General features: G+C 37.4%; 1 protein-coding gene across 1 annotated transcript in view; it reads left to right on the forward strand.

Moving 5' to 3' along the window:
* The first annotated feature begins 2,320 nt into the window (after window positions 1–2,320).
* The window catches only part of pde1cb (phosphodiesterase 1C, calmodulin-dependent b), a 141,335-nt gene continuing 121,633 nt past the window's right edge, over window positions 2,321–22,022 (forward strand). The window contains exon 1 of the mRNA XM_059344284.1: window positions 2,321–3,101. Coding sequence (XP_059200267.1) covers window positions 2,840–3,101 — 262 coding nt within the window. The 5' untranslated portion in view covers window positions 2,321–2,839. The remainder of the gene's footprint in view (window positions 3,102–22,022) is intronic.

Genomic DNA, 22,022 nt, shown 5'->3' on the forward strand with positions numbered 1-22,022 from the left:
CACTGTGCATGAGGTTAATAGTTTGCTGGTATTTGGTATTTTTACTGGTAAGGAACTAGAAGTAGTAAAACAATTACGCATATAAATAAAAAGGGGAAATTGTAATCTTTAAGTAAAAGCGTCCACATTTGCAAGTAATTAAATTGTCTTAATCTTTAGGTTTTTCTCAAGTGGGTAAAAACACTTCATGCATTATCTTTTTAAAGAAGCAAAACTGATTTGGAGACTAAATTGTGCAATCTTGTTGTTTACCATGTCCTGCTGCCCTTGACCTAAAGGCTTTTAAGTACACAAGACAAATGATTTGCAAGTTTATGATAGGATGTAATCCAATGCATGAAATATTACAATCAAACTTGGGATGCTGATGGATCCATCCATACAGTCTATTAGCAGTGGCAAAAGAGTAAAAGTATTCATTTAGATCTTACACTTTAGCAAAAATAGCTATACTACAGTGTGATAACACTGTTATAAGCAAAGGTCCTGCATTCCAAATGTATTGTCAATTAAGGTATTGGCATAAAAAATTACTTAAAGTATGCAAAATGCAAAATACTCATTATGCAGAATGGCCCATTACAGAATAATATATTATTGGATTATAAATTGTGTTGCATTAACATGTTGATCACTTCATTGTTGCAGCTGGTAAAGGTCGTGTACATTTTAACTACTTTGCTGGGTATTTTGATGTACAATATTACATCATAATTTATTAGTTGATTTATGTTTTGTGTTAAACTGAATCCAGTAACTAGTTATTAATGTCAGATAAATGTAGTAGGGTAAAAAGCAGCTGAGTAGCATTTAAAGTGTAGTGAAGTATAAATTGGCATACAATGAAATACTTGTGTAGTGCAAATAGGCTACTTCTAAATTGTACTTGAGTAAAAAATACTTTGTTACTTTCAGTCAAGTCATTTAGAGTACAAAGGAGACTTGGTGGTCATAAAAAACGAAGACATTTGAACATCTCCACTGGGAACTCCATCAAATTACGAAGATCTTGTGATGTGATTGAAAGCTCCATAATGGCTGCTATGTTGACCATGAGGTAAGATTGTTTGTCAACAATATATTCAGTAAATATAAAGTATGACAAGCTTAAAAAATGATCTGTCACAGGTAATGTGTAGGATGTAACTAAGTACAGCACTTAAGCACACTTTTGAGATACTTGAACATATTCCGCTTTTACTCCACTTCATTTGTAGAATGCTAATGCATTTTAAAGTGCAATATTCTACTTTCTACTCCAGCTCAATTATCTCACAGCCATTGTTACTTTTAAGATTACGATTTCACATGTAAAACAAATGATCCCATGGTGAAATGGGTCATAAATATTTATACGTAGATTTAACTACCCACCAGGACATTAAGTTGTTTAAATGAACTCCTCTTAACCAGCCTCCAGTACCTTTCACTATTATCAAAGCTAGAATAGAACAAGTATGGTTCATTCTATCTTTGACGCAGTAAGTGCATTTTTGAGATATGTGTGGTCATTTTATTATTTAAATTAGATTTTGAATGATGAACGCTGTAGCTGAGTCATTTTACATTGTTGCAGTGAAGATTCAAAAATATAATACTGGCTTGTTCTTTTACTTTTGATTGTTCCTGTTGCTAAATGCAATACTTTAGCTGTAATAGAGTACTAGTATGCATGGAACTGCTACTATTACTTGAATAAATAATTAAAATTCTTGTTCACAGCAGACAGCTTTAAGTGCATTTTGCACATAATACCTCTGTATTTTTCTTTACTGTAGATAAGATTTTAAATGCAGACCTGTATTTGTTCCATTGCAACAGTATCTGAAAGTACATACAGATAAAGAATAAGTTGAACAGAAACACATTTTATCATTACATGCTATAAACCATTCAAGGCCAAAGGTAAAATTATATAAAGATCGTTTATACTGTCCATCTAATCATATATCTAATATGGCATCTTGAAGAGGTTCATTAGCCCTACTGATATACTTTTTTACACTGTTTCTCTATACAAGGCCAATATAGCAAATAGTTTCTTGTACCTGAAAAGGTAGCCGAAACTTGTCAGGTACAAGAAACTATTTGCTATATTGGCCTTGTATAGAGAAACAGTGTAAAAAAAAAAAAAAAAAATCTAATATGGCAGTATGTAAAATAAGAGATGTTGCATTTGACTGCCACCTGCCGGCGATTTATTATCCAAGAACCATATTCAGTGGTGGTTCATTCACAGCAGAAGTAGCCACAAGCTTCATAAAATCAAATTTTACTTCAGCATTTGTTTGACCCCGGACCAAATCTCGCGATCATTTATCCCAGAATACGTTAAAACGTGATTTTAAGAAAAGGGGGATCCTACCGGTATTTTTTTTTTTATTAATATTAACCTAAAAAAAACCAGGCTTCTTTAAGTGAGCGCATCTGGATTCCTGCTCATTTTAATAACCGGGATACTTGCCGGTTAATTAATGTCGCTTGTTTTCGCCGGTGTGCCCCGAGAGATCGGTGTGTTTGTCGACAGAGCAACTTTCTCCATATGTGACGTGTCTGTCGGAGGAAACACTAACGGAGGGAAACATGCCGACATGTTCCGGTTAAACTCTGTTTTAAGGCTTCTCAATATTTTTTTTTTTTATATATATATAGCGCTGTTAACTTATTTTAACTTAGATAAATTTCGTCTAAAAATGACCTGAAATTTTTTTATCTCTTCGTTGGATTTGGGCGAGTAAAACGAAAATGGAGTCAATTTTTAACAGGTTGAAAGGTGACGTCACAGTAACCGTTACCGAGTGAAGCTTCTTTTTTTTATTTTTTACCTTTTTTTTTTGTGATGGGCTCGGTGACGTCAGCTCTAACACGGACAAGAAACGCGCTGGTGAAAGTGGGTTCCGAGCCGGAGAACCATGACCCGGAGAGGAGCCAGTCCGCCCCGGAGTCTGACCGGGCCAAGAAGAAGAGCTCCCGGTTCAACGTGTCCATCCAGACCGGACGGCAGAGTTCCCGCCAGTCGCTGTCCGAGGTGCTGAGCAGACAGGACTCAGATGGATCCAAACACTCCTCAAAGAAAAGGACCTGTGAAGGTCAACAGAGCGGTAAGTTCACCCACCTGTTGGTTTAACACACATTTATTGCAAAAAAATTATAATAAGTTATCAGATGCATGTAGTTGAGTAAAAATGGCAATATTAGGAAGCTTGAAGTAGCATAAATTGGATATTTAATAAAGTACAGGCACCTCAAGTTGTACTAAAGTGCAGTACACAGCAAAATCAGGAGTGTTAATTCAACTCACATAGTGTTAAATTTAACACTTTTTCTGAGTTTATATAGTTCTCACAGATTCTGAGTTAAAATTACACTTTGAAAAGTGTTAATATTTTAACTCTTTAATAGTGTTAAATATTTGACACCCTTGGTGGTGTTTTATGACACCACATAAATGCACTTTAACTCCGAATTGTGTTATTCCTTTTCACTTTGAGTGTTAATTTTTAGCACATATCGTGTTATTTTATGACTCAAAGTGTATTTTCAACACTAAAATCATGTTACTCCCTTTCACTGTGAGTGTTCATTTTTAACATACATTATGTTACTTTGACACATTAAAGTGTATTTTTAACCCTAAAATCATGCTATTTCCTTTCACTAATGTGATAATTATTATTCATTGTTTTGTTTTACGATACATTAAAAGTGCATTCTGTCTTTAGCCGAACATACAAGTCACAAAATGTGAAAATCAACTCCAACTGAAGTTAATCTAACTCAGGTGTTAACATGCAACAACGCTGGGAGAGCTTTTTGATCACTATACGTTTTAAAACAACTCCACAATCAACACTCACCAACTCAAAAGTATCAACACTGAAAAAACAACACTACAGATTTTGCTGTGTAGTTACTTTCCACCAGTGGAAACTACAACATAAAAAAGTAAAGTACACTGAAAAAAATTGGAGTGACATTTACTTCAAAAAGCTAGGCAAGTTTTTCCACACAGAAAGTGTTTTTTAATGAAAATATACAAGTAAATTGCAGATTCACTGATGTCCCTCAATTACATTTTACTTGGAAATATCAGCTAATGAAGCCAATGAACTGGTTTAGTGAATATTACTTCGAACGAATAATTCAATTTACATACAAAACTGAGGACACATAACAAACAATCACTAAATAATGCACTACATAAAAAACTGCTATTTTAAAGTAAAAGCACTGAATTTGTATTTCGTTGTCGAATTTATATAGATGATTGAAATAATAATTACAGGGCCAAAAAAATCTCTTTTTTTCATTGTAGGAAGCTGGAAGTAGCATAAATTGGATAAAGTACAGGCACCTCAAATTGTACTAAAGTGCAGTAGTTACTTTCCACCAGTGGAAACTACAACATAAAAAGTAAAGTACTTAATATGAATATATTTATTACGACAATTCAATGATATAATATAACACTGACATGAGCCAGGACTTGTAATGGACTTGTAATAAGATCTTTGCTTAGCGTAGTACTGCTACTTTTACTTCAATAAATTATTCAAATACTTCTCTTTATCACCAACAGTAAATAGTCCTTTTTTCACAGCAGACATTTTGACTTGTCATGGCAGGAAAAAAACACAGGTGAAGCTCATAACTTAAAAGATGACTCAGTTTCATTTAGTGTCCCTGTTACTCATACCAGTGAACCAGCATGTACACAACAGCAGGACCCTCAGACTGCTAATCTAAATGGGATGCAGTTGTTGTTAATGTTATTAATGACACCTGTGATGAGGTACAGGTGTGGCAGACACTTATTTTTGGTCTGTTTTTTTACTAGGAACTTGCAAAAATGTGTCTTACATTCAGAAGTTTACACTCTTCATAAATAGTTTATACTCTATAAATGTACTTATGAACTATACCATGCAGTAAACTACACAATGTGCAGTGTGCACACACCTTTACTCAATGATATCAGCATCAGTGTATACCATTAATGAATCATTATGACAGATAGACACTCATAGGAAGCATTTTTCAGTTTCTGGGAGCATCCTGTCCTCAAATACAGCTGTTGTGTTTCTTTATACTGCATGTCTCTGTGGTTCAGTGGATGGATCTATCTGTAGATGAGAGCAACTGGTCACTTCAGAGGATTACTGTGAATATGTTACTGGGAAAAAAAACTGAATGAACATGGAGCTCTTTGATGGCCAGCCTCAATGCAACATATCTCCACTACCAAAGCATCTCTTTGATGTGTGAGGTGTGAAATAAACCAAATTGCAGTCCTATTAATTTTAACACATTCACATGTCTGCTACAGTTTTGGAGAGATGTATTATGTGTTTTTTTGTTCCTGGAAATATATTGTTTAAAATGTACCATTTCAAAATGTATTTTCAAGGCAAGTTGAGACGGATTTACATTTAAAATTGTGAGTTGTGATTTTTATTTTATGGGAGATGCATGGTACAAACATTTTCAAGGAGTTGATACTTGCATGTTGATAAATGTCCATTTTTTATTCTTTAAACTTATTTAATGTTGTTTTTTAAAAACTTTTTTACTGTGTTAGTCAGTATTTCCTTCAGTTCATCCTGTTTATCTTCAGCTGTCTCCACAGCTGCCGCGTCTAGTTCCATCTCCCTGCATATCTGTCCCAGAGGAAAATAAATCTCCCTGGCTGACTCCTAAAATACCATCTGTAATGTGGCGTTTCCATGACCGTATGACAGTGTAGACTCCCGTTGAGTTTCCTCCCCGGTCCCCGATGATGTTCATGTGTGTTGAGGAGTCTCCTCCCTGACTCTCAGCTGACTGTACACGCATCTGCTTCCTCCTGAGGAACAAAACACAGACAGCTACCTCCCGATCCGCCTATCTGGTCGGGTCCCTTCAGTGTTAGACAGTCCCAGAGGTGCAGAAATCTCAACTGCTGCTTAGTTGTGAAGTTAAGAGAATACAACAAATTTCAGATCAGCTCTAACAACATTAGACCACGGCCTCTATCTCAGCTGCCACACTAAATGAGACCGCACACCCCTTCAATTATGATGGATGGATCCTTTAAATAGTGTCAAGGCGGTTTCAGCCAGTCAGAATACATGACCTGTGTAGCAGGAGCTGTCTGACAATCAGTCATAAAGTCAGGTGTAAATATAACCTACTGGAGAGATCATTTAATAATAGGGATGGTGAAGAGCAGCAATTACCCTGCTGTTGATTGCATTACTGGCACAAGAACTGGGTCATTCAGACAGTTTGCCGTGGCTTAGGAGGAGCTGGAGTTCCTCTCGTGGAGCATATTAGTCATACTGAATGGTGTTTTAATGGATGAAAAGCAGTGGAGTAATGTTGTGATTGAGACTTTAGCGCCACACGTTTTTGTAGGGAATGATTGTACACTCTGGTTTGTTTAGCAAGTTGTACCTAATAAAGTGGCAGTGTGGTGTTTTGCTGCTGTTGCTCATCTGCTTCAAGGTTGGATGAGTTGTTTGTTCAGAGATGATCTTCATTCCTTGGTCGCAACGAGTGTATTATTTGACTTCGGTATTTCACTTGACATGTTCTCTTTCTTGGGCCGTTCTCTGTAAACTCTAGAGATGGTTGTGCATGAAAATCCCAGTGGATCAGTTTCTGAAATACTCAGACCAGCCCATCTGGCACCAACAACCATATACCACCATATACCACCTTTCTTCTCCATTCTAATGCTCGCTGTCAACTTCAGCAGCTCATATTCACCATGTCTACATGTCTAAATGCATTGAGCTGCTGCCATGTGATTGGCTGATTAGATATTTGCCTTATCAAGCAGTTGAACAGGTGTACTGGGTTGTGTATAATAATGCTAAACAGGGGGACATAAAGTAAAGTGTTACCAACATTTGCAGAACATGACTAAGTTATAAATGTTAAGTAAACCATCATGAGTATCAAGCAAAGGCAGCTTGTATTATTTATATATATATATATATATATATATATATATATATATATATATATATATATATAATATATGTTTTAAAAAAACAAAAACAATTCATGAATGTTCATATCATGTGTAATGTAATAGGTGATACATGTTTTAGGACTGGCAGACTAATGTCTTCTGTTATTACTGCAACTGTATCTACCACCATATGGTTTTGCACATTTCATTAATAAATTAAAAGGCATCAGCTGGCCTGTTGGCTGGAAATCTTTTTTGTGATTGGATGCAACAGTTGATCTGATGGAATGGTAAAAAGATAATACAGTACAGAGGCAACAAAAATGAAAGTTAGATGTGTTTAAATGTAATAATGCAATACAACCCTGTCCCCTTAAAATTACATTCCTGTACAAAAAAAACTGCATTCTCAATTACATTCTTGTGTAGGCTTTGACTGTGTAAAATACATTTACAGTTTAAATCAAAGTTTGATTCGTATTTATTCACAAAGTCCTTGATGAATAGTGTTTGCTGTGTATGTATGAATAACCATGCCATTGCACATCAAAATGTTACATTTGAATTGGCAAAATGCTTTATTTATGCTCTCTGTAAGAAAATGAATAGAAACAATTTATGCTTCCATGTTAACACACAATCACTTTATCAGAAGCAAGCACCAAAGCCATTGAAACACTAAAATAATACAGCAGTATAATCCAACACAAGCCCGATGGCATGTGATGCAGCTGTGACACATGTCATAAGTAATTGATTATAATTTAAAATGACATATGTGTGCCCCATATGGCAAACATGTGATCCATCTATTCCTTCATCCTCACATTTAATCTTTTCATCTCTGTCTCTCAGTGGGAGGAGCACCTTTAGAGCAAGGAAAAGATGCAGGTAAAGGAAGAGAGGAGGCATGCATAAGGAACCAGAAATAAAATAGTCTATCCTTAGTGTCGATTTTGGCAACCCTACTTTATATAAGTTATGCTCATATGTAATTTTACTGCACTTGCAAGTTACATTCAATACGAAACATTTTAGGGACGAACCAATACTCGATACTGATTTAAAATGCCAATTTTGTCGATGCTGATGTTTTGTTGTTTTTTTTATTCCCCCTTTTGTGCCAGGGAAACAACTAAATATTCTATTATATAAAAAAACTGAACTGTCTTTCAGCCCTTTATCACACTATCTTTGTATGAGCACAATTTCTATAATCCAAATTTATGAAACAACCTTTAATATAACATTCTTTCAGATGACATCTCTGTGACATGATCTGTGAAAATAACTGTTACATCAGCCTCTTTAGCCGGCTATACAATCACCTACTCAATAATAAGAATGTTGAAGTTACATAGCCTGACAAAAATGTATTTCTGGTGAAACATAAATTAAATAAAGCTTAAATGTAAAGGCGATTTGAAGCATATAAAATCAATACAAAAATCAAATAAATTATGAATAAATACAAAGATTAATAGGGCTTACTTACTGACGTTTGTGATATGTGATCTATATTTGTGATATCAGACAGACTTATCAACCTGTTACACTCCGTTTCCATCCTATGCCTTTACTCTACTGGTTTCTGTGGAGAAGAAGGATTTTCATTTTCCATAACCAATGACTAGATACCACTGTATCATCCTAAATCTAATGTAATTTTAAGTTGACACTGATGCGTGACCATGCCAACAACAACTGGTTTGCAGGATTTTCTGCTTTTTAAGAGTGGAAAAATACAAGAGAAGACATTGCAACTATGTAAACCAAGCATAGACTGTATAACATATGGACGTAGGGTCTTTGATGTCACCCATAGGTTTCCAAAGAGCTGAAATTAATTTCAAAGTGGGTGGCTCCCATTGCTCTGGTGGCAGTACCTGACTACTTCTAACTCTCAGTTAATCCAAAGAAAAGGGCATAGAGGTAAAGCAGGGGTAAGCTGAAGGAGCTAAATACAGTGGCGAGCCACTTATGTGGATACCCACCTGTCACTCAAAGTGGAAATGTCTTAAATTATGCATAACCTTAAGCCTTACTATTATATAAACTGGTGAGTTGTATAAAAATACCCAACATCACAGTTGTCATGAGCAGGGAAATGTAGCTATGGAGAACATTTTTTATGTACACTACTGGTCAAAAGTTTTAGAACACACCAACTTTTCCAGAATTTAATTGAAAATGATGCAGTTTAATGTCTCAGTGTACTCTGAAATTAATGCACATTTGCAACATTTAAAATTCTTTATTGAGCATGATAGTGTTTTGAAAGTAAAAAAACAGATTCAAAATCACATTTTATGTTGGACTAAAGGACTAAAAAAGACACAAAATGACTAAAAAAAGACACAAAATGACAAAAAAAGACACAAAATGACTAAAAAGACACAAAATGATTTACAAAGACATGAAAATAATTCAAAGATGGACAAAATAGCCCAAGACTCCATAGAGTTAAGTTGTTAATCCACTTCTTGTTCCCTGAAAAAAGGCCTACTTGTATAATTCTGAAATGTACATTATTTTTCAGTTTTGGTTAAGCTTACCTTTTTTTATTTACCTCTGGCAGTTCACCACTTACCTTTGTACCCTTTCAAGCTGTTCATTTGACTTGAACTGCTTGAATTTCAATAAAAAACTGGAAAAATTGGGGTGTCCTAAAACTTTTGACCGGTAGTGTATGTTAATATGTTTGCTATTAAGTTGGGCATTTTAGTATGGCGGTCTATATATGAGGATTGGAGTCAGACTTAAGTGGCCAGACAAGGAACTACAGCATTTGGCTCCTCCGCATTGGATTAATTTTCAGCCCCAGAGGTTGCTGCATGAAACCAATCTCCAAGAAAGCTTTGTAGTGGCCAAACAGTCAAATTACAACTTCCAGGTCAGTCATGTGATGTGATTGAGCCCTAAAAGACTTTTTCCCATAGACATATATAGAGAGAGATCTGTAAACCAGTGGAATTTGACCCATTTGGTCAGATTACATATTGAAAGTCTGGAAGAGCTGAAAGGTTAAAGTATTTCATGCCCATTCGAGTTCACAGAAAGTCAGGCTTTATTGGCGTCATGCACCACTGAGCAACTCTCATAGTAATAAGTGGAACCCACCTCCAAAGCTGTAGCCAGTTTTCTTTATACATGCATGAAGTAAAACACAGCTTGACAACGATTGGCAATGGCGTTAAACCTGCCAGTGGTGCTGACTGTAAACGTTTGTCCCCCTTGTAGGCCATAAGGTGAACCCGTTTTTCGTTTCATCTCGTTCCCATGTCTGGGCACTAAATAATTTTTGGTTCTTAAAAAAGATATTTTGGTTTTCAACTAGAAAAAAAAAGTTCTCCTTTTGATATCCTGCAGTATTTTTTTAATTCGTGTTTAAAGTCGGGACTATTTCTTGCTTAGCGTAACAATATTTTCGCTCCGAGAGGTGACGTTTTTGTAACATGCTTCACATTCGACCAATCAGGTAGCCGTGCAGATCCCAGATGGCGATGTCAACAACGTCTAGCGATGAAGAGGAAAATACTCTAAAACATCTAAAACACCTTAAAAAAGTAAGAAAAAAGATTGGCACTCTTTGGATCGATTGCTTTCTCACTTAGTCATGACGCTAGACAAATCGGTCACCTTGTGGAGTTGGCACATTTAAAGGTTTCAACCCAGGCAAGCACTAAGGACTAATTCTTGATCAGTGGGTCCCCATTTGTGTTTTCACACTATTCCAACTAGATGGTAGTGATGCACCAAGAAATTCAGCCATTTACCAGAAGGCACTCCACCTTATCATACAGTTGCCACAAGCTGTTATTTCAGCTTATTAAAAAACACTGATACTGAACTTTTCACAGATGATTTAGAGTGAATTTGGCGGGACAGCATTAGCAAATATGGACATTTGTATGTGATTAGGTTTGTTTTTAAGAAAGGAGAGTACTTTTCCATAGAGACTTTATATAGTTACCTCCACCAAGGAGGTTATGTTTTGGTTCAATTTGTTTGCTTGTTTGTTTGTCTGTTTGTCATCAGGATTACTGAACAACTACAGGCCTGATTTAAAGGTGAAAATACGCTAGCTCTACACACTGTTTGTCCCTGTTGTCTCACTCTGCCATTGCTGGCCTCTTTGTGAGCACCAAGTGAGAGGCACTGCTCAGTAGGAAGGCAGACCATTAAATTAGCAAAATACAACAAAAAAAAACAACCACCAATGTACTTAGCCAGTCCCTGCTAGCTGATATACGTGCATCTAATCACCCAACCCTAGCAGACCCTTTAGAACTCAAACACCAGTGTTATAAAACACAGAAGCCCTGAACTATTCGGTACAGCCCTAGGGTGTAGCTTGGGCCACAGAAGAGCCCATTACATTTTGGAGCCAATCCGAATCATGGCGCAGATACACATATTATTTTTTCTTTCTGTAACACTGCAAGACACAGAATGGCCTTCTAGTTATCTTATCTGTTTTTTTATATGCTTTTAAACTAGGGAGAAAACAACAAATTTGCAACCAAGCACATGATATTACTGAATTAGGTGTTTGTTTTACAATCAACACCCATGGCAAGTCTTTAGCTGGGGTATATGAGCCGTGTGGCCTCTGTGACCAGTGTAATGATTCGCACAGTGTGCTGTGTCGTCAACACCACATGTGTGACATTCATGAAAAGAGCAGAATTGGTGTAGTTTTCTGACTCTGCCCAAATCACACTGATTAGTTGCTTCGGTCTGTTGGGAGGAAGAAGTCTGGGGTGTTGTAAGATGCCAGCTTCTAATCAAAAGGTTTACATTTGCGCTGCTGACATATCCCTCACCCATCTGGTTTTGCCTCTTTGATCCGGAACCATGCTGGTGCAAAAATAATTAGCTAAACGTGTGCACTTTATAGATCAAGACCTTTTTCCTCCCGTTATCTTCAGGGTCTTTGTGCAGCAGGATTCAGATGACAGTTCATGTAGCTCTCTTTGTTGTCAGCTCATTTCCCCCGGGTTTGCAACGCAGGCTAACATTACCCTTAAAGGTGCCTCTAATGAGTATTTAGCAGGGGAAAAGGCGAGCTCCCTGACACCATGTGTGTCTTAATTACATGACTGTGTCACTGTGGTGACAGTGGTGTGGGGACTGACAAAGTGCAGGTCGTTCCACAGTCTAGGGGAGACCTCTAATGAGCTTGTTTTTCTGTCTGATTGCAACGTTGTTGTCTTGAATCGTGATGTGCTACAGGGACAGATTACACAATCAAAAAGCCCCCAAACTAATGGTATATTTGAATGAATTACATAATGAAATAACAGTTAAATGTAAATTTGCCAGCATTAAGATTCTAATCTGGTTAGTGATTTTCATTTACAATATATTTTAAATATGTGAGAGTCAACATATCATTTTAACACTTTGATTTATTGGATGGGACCTGTACTCATGACAAATAAAAATGGTTCAATGATTCAGCAATGATTAATTTGATCCAATTGGCTGTTTCTAATCCCCCAAGTTAGCCCTCACCTCCCCTTTATCTTCATGACTAATTAATGTCTGTTGGCGATGGCCTGTGCTAGTGTTTGATGGCCTGATCAAAGGTTGAGCGTTGTCCGCCTTTAATGGACATAACAGAAAGGCAAGCAGGTGTGTTTTTGTGCCAGCAAAACTGTTGCGTCAGTTTGTTAAAAACAATTAAAGTTTACATCTAAAACATAAAAAAAAAAATGCTGCAAGAAAAATAAGTTGTCACATCTCATCAAAACAGTCTTTTTTGTTCTGTTGCTATGAGCACAGTCTGCAGAGATATGGCTGAGGAAAACACACACTTAAAATAACTTAACAAAAAACTGTATAAACTACTACTATACTATAAAATCCACACCTGTGTCTGAGTGCTATTTGCCATATCAACCCTTTGTTATCCTCAGTGTAATGTATGCAATATATATCTGAAAGGTCTTCCTGTTGCCTAGTGACAGTGACGTAGCCTTAGTATTGACCCTTGAAGAAAATGGATCTTGACAAGGACTCTACAGATGTATGGGGATGGGATACACCTCTGAGAGCAGCTGTTGGACTACGTGCTCCTTTTGAAATGTGCTCCGGCTCTGAAACCATCATACATCGAATAATTTATTGTCTATTTGTGCAACAGGTGTGAACCAACATTCTTGGCACACACTTGTGTTATCATGCTGTATCAGCAGCCCTGAGTCGCACCTTTCTTATTAAAGAGGTTCAATGTAATTATAAGGAGTGGTGGTTTAAAGATGTATTGACAACTATGAGACATAAATTACACAACAAATTGACTTCAACTCTAAAATGTAACATCTGTACAGATCCTGGGCAGTTTTTATTTGAATTACCATCTGAAGCAGGATTCTAAGTTGCTTAATTAACTTATTTTCCTCACAAGAGGAAACACTATTTAATTGGTACCAAGAAACAGCATCAGTAACACAAAGTATAAAGACATCTTCCCATGTGGAGATTCTATGCTGAAGTGAAAGGAAACGAGAGCAGCTTTATAAATGAATGACAGCTACTGATAAATCACTTACCGAATGATTTTAATAACTTTATTCAAAGAGAAGTAGCACAATGGAGTGGAGGGCTCCAGAGGCCCTTCTTCAATTCACTTTATGAATGATCAGCATGTTAACAAAAGTGTGCTAGGAGAATTATGTACATGAGTGTACAATTGATCTTTTCATCATTAATATGTATGTGGTAATGACATGAAGGTATAATTACAACTCCCCCAAATCTCTTATATTTTACAAACAGACAGATAATCTGTAAAAAGAGAAAAAAGAAAGGAAAATCTGGTTTTGTCTGGCTCCTCCCAGTGCTCCTATTGGCATTTGAAAGAATCCACTGCGCCTGAACAAAAACAACCAATTAGAGGCAGGACTAGTCTCTAATGCCGTGTCAATCACTACTTGTGTAATTTTGATGTCATTGTATCGTTGAAGTAAAGGTCATAGGGTCACCAAATACATTAGGGTTAGTTTCCTGGGGACAGTGAATATCCACAGTAAACCTCTTTTCAATCTAGCTCTTTAATGCCTTGTGTAACAGCAGCATCCGAAATCTGTCAATCTCCCAAAGTCTTTAGTTTTCAGACATTAGCCAAGTAATTTAGGGGCATTTGTCCAGTAAATTGTGATTTTTTCTTGAGTTCAGTGTGAAATGTGGCCTTGTGGTGGCACCTGAGGAGAGCTTATGTTCTCCCTGATATCTTGCTGTTGACTAAATAGACTGATGAAGGCCTCCCCCGTGCTTACATTTGCACCTACTGAGGCTTTTAACAGAATGTTTTGTAAAAAGCTGTGATTGCCACAGTTGAAGAGCACCATATAGCCTTCGAAAGCATCATAAAAGCAGAAGCACACTCCTTCAGTTAAGTGTATTATGTAATCTCCTCTCTAACTTCTATAACCCCAAATGCATTAAATGGGAAGCTTTGAATATACTGCAGCAAACCTTGACCATGATATATGCACATATTCTCATATAATAAACTCTCAAGGAAAATGTTGCCCTCTTAAACCTTTCTACTTCTCTAATTAACTGCACACTTTGTTTTGGACTCATTATTCAGGGGTGAATTTAATAACGGGGACAGGACTCTGCAGCAATGTGATAATATCATTAATCATATGGACACAACTGTGGCCTTAACAGGCTATTCGTTTTTAAATGTAAAAACAAATGAAATAACATTGTAACCAGTTTTTATCCTTTCAAACCAATGGTGACCTGGGAGCCTGCTGATAAAAGGAAAGAATAAAAAAGTTGCAGTATTCCCACACATGCCCTCATTAACATAAAAGCTACCCATGAACAGGCAGGCACTTGATGTTGCACAGAGAGAGTTTTAAAATTAGGATCCTCACAAATTGCTACATGCAGTATGAATTGGAGGCTGCGGAGAGTAGAGTGACAGGAGAAGGAGAGGATAAGGACCTCTTACTGTAGCTCGCAAACAAAATGAGATGGAGTGTAATTATCTAACAAGTGCATAATGTGTCCGCTGGAACTGCACTGAGTGACTCAAACTGGCTCTGTTATAATTGGATACATCTCCTGATTGTGATCGATTTCCTTTTCCTCAAACACCTTAGTTGCTACAATTAGAAATCATACATTAATGACTGCCTGTAGTACTGTATTGTTTGTCCTTATTTGACTTTGTCATTGTTGTTTTGGGATTATTTAATAACGTGAACACTCACCCTTTGAGACTGCACACCCATTTCAATGTTTGATCTCTCTTCAGTGTGTAATTGTGGTGCAGATTTTTGAAGTAGATGTTACCACTGAGATTTGCAGCCACATGTAGGATTTATTAGCGGTTCATTAATGTGGGGACGTAATGCTTCTAAATCCCCTGTCTTTGGTGTCACATGTCTTCAGATTATATTTCACGCCACTGAAGTAAATTACATTCATTTATCGTGGCTGTTGTTAGAAAGGGGCTTAGGGAAAGAACGGAGAAGGAAATAAAAAATACACATCATATCTGAGACCAATATGATCTTAAATTATGAGTATTTCTGCATCAAGTGTGAGGAGGAACAGAAGTGGTTTGGTTTGCTTTTCTGCTGTACCATAGAGGAGTGAGCCTTCCTAATTCTGGAAATGTGAGGGTACTGGTTTTTCTACAGTCCCTCCATGCCGCGAAACCAGTGAGACCAGGCTAAGTTCCTTCAGTCCCGGCGGCTCACCAGGGTTTAATTTTTGCCTGCTTGCGTGTATTTCAGACTAACATGACCAATGAACTCGGTCGGTCAGGAAGGATGAAATATAAGAGTATGTGAGTTAGACTGTGTGTTAGGGCTGGGCGATAAAAAATATATCGATATATTTTTAAATGTGATGTGGAATCAGACCATATCGGATATATTGATATAGTTTAAATTTGCGCTGTGATCCTTGCTCCAGGCAAGCTGCTTTATATATAAATGCTGCCCTTACTAGGATTTGTCATATTTAGTTCTTTTGTAATGTCCGTTATTCTTTTCTCATATAAATATATTTATGTTAGAAAAAGATTGGCCTATTTTATTTCACAGGCTATTTTTAATTTAAGGAGCCAATTTATGGAGCTTTGATTTGAAAGAAAAATGTACTCCTGTTGTTTTACAGTTTTATGTTCACTTAAATAAACGGTTTCAATAAAACTACTTGTGACATATCATATCTGGATTTGACTTTAACTGAACATTTGCTATCACTTTGCAATAAAAATATCGGGATATATATCGTATATCAATATTCAGCCTAAATATATTGTGATATGACTTTTGGTCCATATCGCCCAGCCCTACCGTGTGTATAACAAAATCGTTTTTCCCAGAGGCTAGCAAATTTTTAACATTCTTTACATAACGAGCAGCACCTTTTTAAAAACCCAATTAGCATGACTAGGAGCTGAGTGCTGGGTGTTTGGCAATTTTTTCTAGTTGCAGAGAGTTGTAAAATGTCCAACTCTGGCAAAAAACGCTGTGAAACAACAATGGAGCATATATTAATACTGGTGAGAGTATCAATGTCTTTACCAGATAGACTGGCGTGTGTCTTAGCCTTCCCTTCAAGGACCAGAGCAAGTTATTTACCCTATCTGTGTGGATGTTTTTACTTTGCTGATATTTCTTATCATAGCCACCAGATGCAGCCAAAATGCTCTCAAGCGCCCCCCAGCAGGACATTTTCAGCTGAATGAAAAATGGTTTGTGTGTGCATGTGATCTTATTGATGTAACTAAGGTTCTAAAGTTCATTGTCATCCAGGTATTTCATACCGTCTCTAGTTGTCTGGAAGAATGAAATGGAATTTATAGTTTTGTTTTTTAGTTGTAACTGTAGTATCACATTTGGTGTCAAAAATCATGGAATTTCACTGGTATTGGTTTCGACTACTAAATGTTTTGCTATTGTGAGCAACCCCGAGAGTGAGCAGCATAAAGTTATTACTTATGATTTTTACATGAATTAAGGATGAAATGACATTATATCATCTCAACTTTGTGCATGCTATTATAGGCACGTCTATTGAATTGAAAAGAAGGTGTGAGAATCAGCCAGAAGCCTTCATAAAGAGCACTCACAGACTCTAATCAGGGGGGAATATGAAACACAGAAAAAATTCCATAGCTAAATGTCAGGTGGTGCTAATAAGGCAAGCTTTTTATCCTTTGTTGATCTGGTGGGTGCAGGTGTGAGTTTATGCACAGAGAGGAGATGTGTGTGTGCGTGTGTGTGTGTGTGTGTGTGTTGGGTAAAGAAATGTAGTTTTAATAAGCATAAAGTCAGAATTTTTCCAGGACAACACTCAGAATGATGAAGAAAGCAGTGTCCTTGCTCCATGCAGTGTCACTTCCTGCAACCAGTGGGCACTTGAAAAGAAAAATAAATAAATAAATTTGAGGCAGTTTGAGCGCCCTTTCAAATATATCTCTTCGACAGGGTGATGTAGAGCTGGATTTTTTTTCTTTCAAAAGAACAGTATGTACACTGTTAATGGTCTCTGAGCCTGATGTGTAACTCCTGCAAAATGAAAAGCAGTGGCATTGATTTAATGACTAGTTTTGAGTCAATACACATAATCACTGTCGCTATCTTTCTTTCTACCTTTCCTCTCAGTACTCATGCACTTAGGCGTGTGCAACACGATTTTAGAGTCAATTTTTGCATGTTTGAGTGTGTGTGAGCAAAACGGGAAGAGACTAAAATAGGCCTGTGTCATACCAACTTTGAGCTCCAAATGCTTTTGCTATAAATTCTTGACAGTAGGAGGAGTCACGTTCATTTAAAGACCTCTAGAGATGTCCTCTCCTCCCAACCTCCACCACCACTACCACCGCCACCCACCACTCACACCTACTGTACCTCTTGGGGAAGAGAGACGAGGAGAGAAAGCGTGGAGGGAGGGGTGGAGGGAGATCGAGAGAAGAAAAACAAATCAAGAGCCATAAGCTCCTTGAAATGAGCTTGTTGAGGTGTGAGAAACGGAGAGAGGAAGAAAAAACATATGTACAACAAAGACAAGGGGGTGGAGGAGGACTTGAGAGAAATTCTCCAGCTCGGCATCTTTAACGAGAAGTGGCGAGTCTCTGACAGTTCTCCTCCAGCGTGAGTCGGAGGACTACCTTTTTTTTTCCCACCGGGAGGAGAGTTACCCAAACGAAACTGAAAAAGACAACTGACAAGAGGCATTAAAAAGAGATTAAAAGGTGCCAGGGTGACCGGAGGGTGCCAAAGCGATGGAGGCGAACTCTAAGAAGCATCGATTTAGGAAGGGTCGGAGTGCCACCTTCAGCATTGATGGCTTCAACATCACTATAGGTAAGAAATTGTAGGGTAAGCTGAGCGGGAGGAAAGGTTAAGTGTGTTTGCATGCGAGCAAGATGCATGCAAGTGTGTGTGAAAGAAGCAGAATACATGTGCGTGTGTGAGGCAGAGCAATGAGGCGTTAGTCTCCAACACAGCAGCAGCATCGTTAAACACATCACATTTCAGCCTCTCTGCACAACTCGCCATGTTAGTCCATTCTACTGAAGTTGATGCTTGCCTCTGTAATGCAACTACACCATGGAAACAAGGGAGCTTCAGACTAAAGCTGTGCGCTGCTGACGTCACCAGGAATTCATTCTATTGTCTTGACAACCAGAGTGTTGATGAACTTATGTGCCACTTGCCTTGGGTTTTTTTTTGGTTCTCTTGTGAAAACTCTCAGAGGAGTGAGTGTTGAAACAGTTTCGAAAATAAAGCAACGTGAATGTGCTCTGTGCTATGTAGAGAAACTGTGTTCTCTCATCTGTTGGTAGTTTGTAATAAGTTGTTTTTAATAGCCCTGTTTCTTTGTTGTGTACACATCAGCACTAATGTCACAAGTGTGATGATGACAAAAACAAAATGTGCTGCGTTAGTCTTTCTCAGTCTTGTTTGGTAAGCATAGTAGGATTAAAAAAAAAAGTTTGCTTAAACTTTTACCTCTAAGCTCCCTTTTGTTAATAAAAGAGAACACATTTTTAAGTCACTGACAAATTCAAAGTATTAATACAAATAGCGCGTGCATTTTGCTTTTGGACTTAGTCTTTTAAAGGTAATATAACACTGAATCACATAAGGAAGAAAACTATTGCTGCACCCCTATCAGTGTTGTCACAGCACAGCTGACTGTAAACAACTCACTGATGCACATATCCCACAAGCTTGTAAGATGGATGTGTCAACTTCAATAGTGAATAACTTTTTACTCATTCAGGGTGCAGTATGACTGGCAATATATCAATAGTTACAGTTTTTCTTATATCTTTCTACTCATTTTGTAAAATTTGTTGAAGCTGCAGTAATCAGACCAGATGACTAGTTTTATTGTGAAAATCCAGTTGGGGTTATCACTCACATTGGTTCCCTCTCCTCAGCCTTTCAGAGTGCTTTAGTATCTTTCAGCTCATTGTTTTGGTTTTACAGCTTCCAGATTTACTGTTTTAGTTCAGTCTCACTGCTCAACTTTATTTCCAAAATGTAGCAAACCAGCTCTTATAAACCCACGCTACCCACACAACCCACCTAGCCCAAACAGCAGTGAACATAAAGTTATGTAATGGTGAAGATACTGGAGCACTTTTTAACTTATAAAGAGCCATACATTTCCCTCAGGACTTGGTGGAGACAGAAACAGCTTAAAGGAATGACTGAATGTTGGAACTGAAACAGGACTCCTAATAAATGTGTAAACAAGCAGCTGTTTACTGACATATTCACCACAACAACTTTATTTGTGCCATTCACACTACTGTACTGTACACATTCGGCCAGGTCATGTACTTAAAAGTAAACCTAAGACAACCAGAACTAACGTCTCCATTGTCATGTTACACATTGTTTTGTGGACGACTGGTTTGAAGCCTCAAGTTTGACATTTTGGCCGTCACCATGTTGGCTTTTTGGAGCCAGAGGTGACCATATTTAGATGAGAGGACCGAATTGGGGAGGTTACACATGTTACCAGTCTGACAGGGCCGTGTAGCTTTAGCATAGCAAATGCTAAATTTTCAGTTAGAAATAGTGCTAGATAGTTAGCAAGGTTTAGCAAATCAAATCAAATCAAATCAAATCAAATAGCCTTTATTGTCATTATATAGGCAACCATACAACGAAATTGAAAGTGCCACTGCATAAGGTGCATAGTTAAGACAACCATAACACAAAACAACATGAGTAAAACATTTAAAAATACCAAACTAAAACAAGGACAGAAACAAGAACAAGGACGTGATGTAATAAGTAAGTATAAAGACAAATAAATGACTTCTGAAAATACTACAAAATTATAGATAAGGTAGATAGTATGTCTTGCACATATTAATTGTGTTGCACATGTCCGTTTTATTGCACATTTTAATTAATTTGTCCTGTTTGGGTGTTGAGATTCTCACAGCCCAGGGGAAGAAGGTGTTTTTCATCCTGCTAGTTCTGCCTTTGTGCTTGGAAAAAATGGGCTTAAAACATTACTTTACAACTTTACAAGACATTTTAGGCGACCAAAATGTTATAATTAACTTTCAAAAACTGAGAACACACAGTGAAATCGCAGACAGTATCCAAATACCAGCTCACGGATATTTAAGTGTACACAGTGCCATAAATACACATCGCTATACTTATATCCTGATTGACAGGTCGCTGTGGTAGCGACCTGTCAATCATAAAAGAGCCATGCCCTAAAGCCCACCCTGCTTCATTTCTATTTTACTCTAAATGGGATCGTAATTTACAAAACAGACATAATGCTGTATTGAAAAAGATTTGAACTAGTGATTGAGACCATAAACTCATAAGGAAAATGTTCACTGAGGTAATAAATTAAATGAGAAGTAGGGTCAATGAGACTTTTATTTGCAACCAGTGGAGTCGCCCCCTGCTGGCCACTAGAAAGAATGAAGGTTTCGGGCACTTTGGCATTGGCTTCCATTTTTACTCGGCTTTGAATCAAGCTTCACCTAGATTGAACTGCAGGCCACAAGCACACACTACCCACCTAAACCTATCTGCATGATTTAAATGTACTGATAAGAAGGGGCAGGTTTCCGTGTTATGGGTGTGAGGACACAAAAACAGGAAAAGGGACACCTTCCAATCATTTCCATAATCTTTTTTTTAAAAGCATTAAAAGCAGCCCTAAAAGATTTTATGATCCCACTGAAAATAGACTTTGGATTTTCTGCTCGCATGGACACATCCTGTTACCTCTAGAAACCCTGCCTCGATCACATGTGGCCTATATCACCGCCATACTACCCACAAGCATGGCAGTTGTCATGGTAACCTACAAGTGTCACAATCAATTGCTCACTGGGCCTACGATTCAGTCTGCACAGCATTTTGCCAATCACCTCCTCTGAAGCGTGACTCCTCAGCGCTGGTAGCTCATTGCCCGGCTGGACACCTTGTGTTCGCTCCTCCATTAAACTCTGAGCCTCAACTGTAGCTGGCAGCCTCTGTGTCCAACTGAGGTGTTTAGTTGTGCATTAGGCTTGTTAGCTATGTTATGTTTTGTGGAGAAAATGGATTGTAACTTTTCAGCTCATCTGTATAGGGACATGGAGCAATCAGGCTTTCGCGTTTTCTAAGTGTGCACGTTTTTTTATTATTATATTTTGCACACTTGCATACATATTGCTATTTTCTTTAATCCCTCATAGTTTTCTATAGCTTGGACTTGCAGAAAAATGACATAAGATGATTGTGTATTCTTTTGTTTATGCCTGAATTGTCCTTTTCTCACAATTTTGAACAAAATAGGCTTTATTGGGAGCAAATGTTTGCACTGAAAAGCTCTTTTGTCTGTTTTTTTTTTTTTTTTTTTAAATCATGTCGATGCTTGACACATAATTACAGTATGTAATTGCAGTGGTGGACTTGAGTTCAAAATCTTGAAATGAAGCAGGGATTTGTTTCAAGAGTAAAGGGTGATACATTAAATTATATTAAATAATACAAATTTTAATAAGCAATATATATCACATTTAGCATACGTTTTTCAGTAACCATGGGGTTGC

Source organism: Centropristis striata, chromosome 11, assembly GCF_030273125.1.
Source record: "Centropristis striata isolate RG_2023a ecotype Rhode Island chromosome 11, C.striata_1.0, whole genome shotgun sequence".
NCBI lineage: Eukaryota > Metazoa > Chordata > Actinopteri > Perciformes > Serranidae > Centropristis > Centropristis striata.